Source organism: Clupea harengus, chromosome 7, assembly GCF_900700415.2.
Source record: "Clupea harengus chromosome 7, Ch_v2.0.2, whole genome shotgun sequence".
In the NCBI taxonomy this organism is placed as follows: domain Eukaryota; kingdom Metazoa; phylum Chordata; class Actinopteri; order Clupeiformes; family Clupeidae; genus Clupea; species Clupea harengus.
The window spans coordinates 30,823,430-30,829,239 of NC_045158.1; the positions used below are offsets into that span (position 1 = coordinate 30,823,430).

General features: G+C 45.7%; 2 protein-coding genes across 2 annotated transcripts; one reads left to right on the plus strand and one right to left on the minus strand.

Annotated features, from left to right (window-relative positions):
* Positions 1–2,098: 2,098 nt before the first annotated feature.
* On the minus strand, positions 2,099–3,767 carry LOC116221194 (protein FAM78A-like). The gene is made up of 2 exons (XM_031571148.1): positions 3,169–3,767; positions 2,099–2,689 (listed from the first exon to the last, which is right to left on the minus strand). Exons 1-2 carry the CDS (start codon positions 3,429–3,431, stop codon positions 2,152–2,154), a joined length of 801 nt encoding a protein of 266 aa, XP_031427008.1. The 5' UTR covers positions 3,432–3,767; the 3' UTR covers positions 2,099–2,151.
* A 980-nt stretch (positions 3,768–4,747) lies between these two features.
* On the plus strand, positions 4,748–5,420 carry LOC116221195 (inactive phospholipid phosphatase 7-like). Its single transcript, XM_031571149.2, has one exon. It carries the CDS (start codon positions 4,820–4,822, stop codon positions 5,324–5,326), a length of 507 nt encoding a protein of 168 aa, XP_031427009.1. The 5' UTR covers positions 4,748–4,819; the 3' UTR covers positions 5,327–5,420.
* Positions 5,421–5,810: the final 390 nt, after the last annotated feature.

Below are 5,810 nucleotides of genomic sequence, written 5' to 3' on the forward strand. Positions count from 1 at the left end.
ATTTGCAGGCGATTGGGAAGATGAGCGAATTAATTTGACAGGCTGTAGCGGAGGTGCGTCAACCGTTGAACAGGGGGGCGTGGCCGGAGCGGAGTTCAGCACAGACGTGACATTTTCTCAGTGGTTTTAATTCATTTTTAATTAATGCTTGTTCATCGTTGCGATCGTTGTTGTTGGGCAATTTTGATGCACAAAATTATGTTTCCGTCTGAAAGTTGCAATTCTGTTTCAGAGGGTACATTCCGCGAATTCCGTCCATTTTCCGTTATCGCGGAATTTTTTTCCCTGTGTACCCCCTGAACCACTTCCCAGTTTGGGAACCGAGGGAGTAGAGCAACCTTCTAATCTAAACACATAATGACATCACCCTAACCCTTCTAATCTAAACACATTATGACATCACCCTAACCCTTCTAATCTAAACACATTATGACATCACCCTAACCCTTCTAATCTAAACACATTATGACATCACCCTAGCCCTTCTAATCTAAACACATTATGACATCACCCAAACCCTTCTAATCTAAACACATTATGACATCACCCTAACCCTTCTAATCTAAACACTCCTTTGGAGAAGCCAGACGAGAGACTGACAGTGGGTAGAAATTAACTCAGTGCTATTTATTAAACAAACAGGTTATAGGTCATAGGTCAATCATTCACATTAACATATGTCCTCAGGTCAAAGGTCACTCATTCACATTAACACATGTCCCCAGACAGGTCAAAGGTCACTCATTCACATTAACACATGTCCTCAGACAGGTCAAAGGTCACTCATTCACATCAACACATGTCGTCAGACAGGAACAAGTACCTGAATGAAGGGAGCTTGGCTGTGAGATGCTTTAGTTTCTCATAAGTTTCACACCCGCATCATTTCTCATTAGCGAGACTCTCTGATCTCTTAGCAGTTTCCTCTGAAAGTTGATTTATCCAGACAACCAGGTATGAGACAGATTTGAGCCAGATATGAGACAGATTTGAGCCAGATACGAGACAGATTGGAGCCAGATCTGTTCCAGAGTATGAGGTGAAATAGTATATTTTGTGAGTTTACACCACAGACAAATGATGAGTTATGAGTTCACATCTTCATTGAATCTTTAAATTCAGAAAGTGAGAGATGGATCTGCTCTGTCTGAGAAATGGTTTAGCATCATAAATATAAACATCTTTTCAAACATCTTAGCAACGCATTGGCACCTTTGGTTTTGACTGCATGCATAAGAGACACACACACACACACACACACTCTCACACACACACACACACACACACACTAACCCACTAACCTGTCCTGCTATGAACCCCATGTCCTGCATTAGCACCTTTGGTTTTGACTGCATGCATAAGAGACACTCCAGTGGCATAGAGCGACACTGAACAGATTTAAGGCAAACACACTCGTTCAGCAAGATGAACTCAAGGCTTCTTTAGTTCAAGGCTTCTTTAAGGTTTTACTGTTTTTTTAAATAATGAAAATAATGAAAAACAATATAATATGGGTCCTTCTGCTGCCGTTCCCCACAGAACAGTTGCAGAGGATTTCTGCAAATATGCATCTTTTATGCTGAAGGTACTATATAAACCGTTCAATCTGAGGTATTCTTTAGGAACGTAATAAAAACTATTGAACAATTTATCCTTTTTTTTACTTTTACACTGAAACAGCTGTCTCTGCCCGTGGGTGAAAATAAAACATAAACACATTACAGGTGATGGCAGAGTTGCATATCAATGCACTTCCTTTACAGATGATGACAGAGTATGGACAGGGAGACTATTTCAGTGAGGTCCATATACATTGTGTGTGTATTTTACGGACTGGGTGTGTGTTTGGGTGTGTGTTTGGGTGTGTGCTTTAGGGACTGGGTGTGTGTTTGTGTATGTGTGTGTGTGTGTGTGTGTGTATCTATGTGTGTGTGTGTTTTAGGGACTGGGTGTGTGTTTGGGTGTGTGTTTTAGGGACTGGGTGTGTGTTTGGGTGTGTGTGTGTGTGTGTGTGTGTATCTATGTGTGTATGTGTTTGGGTGGGATGACCATGATAGGTGTGTGTTTTAGGGACTGGGTGTGTGTTTGGGTGTGTGTTTTAGGGACTGGGTGTGTGTATGTGTGTGTTTGGGTGTGTGTGTGTGTGTGTATCTATGTGTGTGTGTGTTTGGGTGGGATGACCATGATAGGCTGTGTGTTGCTGGGTCTCCACATGAGCATCTGAGCGTCGTTGGCGTTGGGCTGGTCCAGGGCGTTGGCCGGTATGAGCTCGTTCTTGGCCAGAACCTGCGGCTCGTCCTGCAGCAGCGGCTCCAGGAGACGCGCCCTTTGACCCAGGGGTCGCTGGGGGTCGACGTCAATGCGGAGCCGCATCCGCCAGCGCACCGTGCGCAGCAGCGTGGTCTCGCCCGACGCCTCGTTGCGTGCCACCAGCCACGTGGTGAAGCGCTGGTCGCGCCGGATGCCGGTGAGCTGCGCCGGACTGCCCAGCGTTGCTATGGGGACGCTCCAGGTGACGCTGGGGTGGAAGTTGTCGTTCATGGACACGGTGAGTTTGGTGTCTCTCCTGGTGGGGCCCACGATGGTGTAGATCTCGCTGGTGCTGCCGTACCAAGGGTAGCTCACGCCGTCGGAGTCGCTCAGCGCCAGGACACGACCGGAGCGGAGCTCAGGCAACTCCCAGCTGGACCTGCAGCGGGAGCAGGGGCACACACACACACACACACACACAAACACACACACACAAGGCTCTTAAAGTGATTGAATCTTTTGTGTCTTTTATGTGAGTGAATGCTGATAGGGAGGGTCTTGGCTTAGTGCCACAGAGGAACCCATCCCCAGACACGGGGCATAAACATCACCCACACTGAGGGGCCATTCTTAAAGGGTTCCCCCAGACATCATCAGCAGCGTCCTGAGGGGCCATTCTTAAAGGAAGTGTGTGTGTGTGTGTGTGTGTCATTGAACAACCCACAGCAACAATCCATGACTTCTCACATAATCTCATTTCAGTGTTGGCTTTAGGATATTAAATATTAATATGTAGTTGATTCCTCACCAACATGCCACCATTACAGATAGAGTAAGGCACCCAGGCAATACAGGGACATGTTCATACATACAGTATAGACAAGAGCATCACTGAACCACCACTTTACACATACTCACAGGCCTTCGTTTCCGTAGTGGTTGTAGAAGTCCATCTGGTTGCAGGCCTGAATCCAGCCCACGGTCCAGATCTCTCTCTTGAGCACCGGCGGAACCAGAACCTGAGCCGAAGCTCGGAAGTGTGGCGTCCGGTAGCGCAGAACCACGTCAGACGACTCATCAATAGTTGTGGGCTTTGGGTCAATGGAGGCGTTCAACTCAAGCACAGTGATTGTGTCACAGAAACGCGGTTTGCACCGGCCACTACTCTGAACACACCCCATGGCATTTAGAACTCACCACACCGACCACACGACCATCCATGCACCTCTGCGGGAGGACCTTACACCTGCTGGGCCATCTTACACATGACAGAACGCTATTCTAGGACTCAAGGACATTGTCACCTATGTATTTCCGCAAACTAGCAAAAATCTTTTGCCAAAGTCTCTATTGATTTCGGTGAGTTCAAGCGCCAATGTTGGCATAAATATGGTTGGGACATGTAGCTTTGACAACTTGCTGCCAGTCTTTGGTTTGTAAATGTCTTCTGACGTGACAGACAGGGAAACTACATAGTTTCCACTGATAAAAAAGACATCGGCAACAGTCAGTTGTAAAGCTAGATTCATTCCAGTTAGTTTATTTAATAAGTTGGTCTATCTTAGCTGCTAATACCCTTCAAGACAATATCCAGCATTTCGTTAGCGGGAACTTTTGCACGTTTCTAAAGGATGAGACAAAGACAATTTCAAAGTCCGCATGCAGTCACATGTACCTGTTGATTAAACTAAATTCCATTTCGCGCGTTCTATGCGTGGACCAGCTACAGGAGCGAACCCGTTCCCATTACGCGAGTTACAATCCCATTGCACCTTGCGGAGTAACTACAGATCCTGTTGAAATGGTGAATCAAATATTGCATCTTAAAAGACAACATCCACTGTCAAGTGCACGAAATTGTAACGGCTTATCTGTCAGTGAGGCGGACTAATTCGACGAATTTACGCAGACTAACCATTTGCCAACTTTAAATCAGAAGGCTCCCTTTCCCTCGTGTGTTGAACTACATTGCAGAGAAGTAAATCCTTAGTAGTTATATTTTATTCCGTCCTTGTCCAATAAAGACTGAGCAGGTTTCCCAGCATGTAATGGTACACTTCAGCTGTTGCGCCCAGCTTTTTTTTATCCAAGCGGCTTTGCACTGACACTGCCAAGAAGAGCAGTTGGTTGCTGGGAAATGTAGTTTTCAAGTCAATCAAAAAACATATTCTAACAGGCTTTGTGAACATTGCAAGAACACGGTACCCTCGTTGGCACAACCTGAGTGGGATTAAATGTGACGGTAGTGTGTGTTATAGTAGATTGATGTTACATTTGGATATCATCTCATTCGCCTATATATAATATTTCTCTACGAGGCCAAAAGACTCTAATTTCTCATTGGCTGCAAGAGGTGGCCAATCACTTTCATCTTGTGCTTGGAGCGCAGTGCGCGCATTGCCATGTGGGTGCATTTCGGAAGAAAGCAGTTGGCCTGAACTATTTATAGGACAAACTGAAGAAGAAGTCGCAGGAGTTTAGTTGGACATTTTGGGCTATTTTGTGGTTGTCGTGTAAACAATACAATTATTTAAACGGTCGGTAGCCTATCACTGGTGATTCAATCGATATGCCAGTGACGCAAGGTCGATCCAGGAGGGAACGGAACAATGTTCTGAACCGACCCGAGTTCATGTCACTGAACCAGCCGTTACGGACTAATAATGCTGAAGTTCGCGGCGGGTCCGGACGGAAACCCGCCAATAAACACCCGCAGAGTCAACACCACGCGCCTGAGACCGCGCAGCCGGAGACGCCGGAGAATAACACTGACCGGCGGGAATCGATCAAACTACCAGAGGAGGACTGCATGCTGCTCAATCCATCTTTCAAAGTGATCGCTATGAACTCACTCTTCGCTATTGACATCTGCCTATCCAAGAGACTCGGGGTGTGCGCGCGCACCTCCTCCTCCTGGGGCAGTATGCGCTCCATGGTGAAGCTGCTCGCGCTGACCGGGCACGCGATCCCCTGGGTGATCGGCACGATCTGGAGCCTGACCAGGAGCAACACGTTGGCAGGGCAAGAGGTTCTGATTAACTTGCTTCTGGGTAAGACTTCTACCACACAGCTATGAATAAATCGTTCTCAGTAATTTGGCTCTTTGAAATCCTTAGAAGTTATTTGGCACTTCCGTCACTAGTAGCCTACACAACACATCATGGTCACTTCTCTTTGGACCCTAGAGCCCCGTTAATATAAAAAAATGTTAACTTGAAGATTATTTCATTTTATCACATATATCGTTATATATATATATATATTTAAACACCATAGTTGCATCTCCCTTTTTAATATTTGGTGCTATGTATATGTATATATATTATAACATAGTATCAAATATTACAAAGAGTAGCAGGTGACAGGTACCTGTGACAGGGCCCACTGCCTCTCTAACAGGTGATGTTAAAACCATATTTGAAGATACTAACACAGTTATGGTACTGGTGTGAAATCATGCCGTCATCGCAGCATGTACTTACATAGAACTTCTAACAAGTTATGGTAGTCATGGTGACGGTTATGTACAGTGTTGAACCAATATTAAGTTAAGGTGGTTA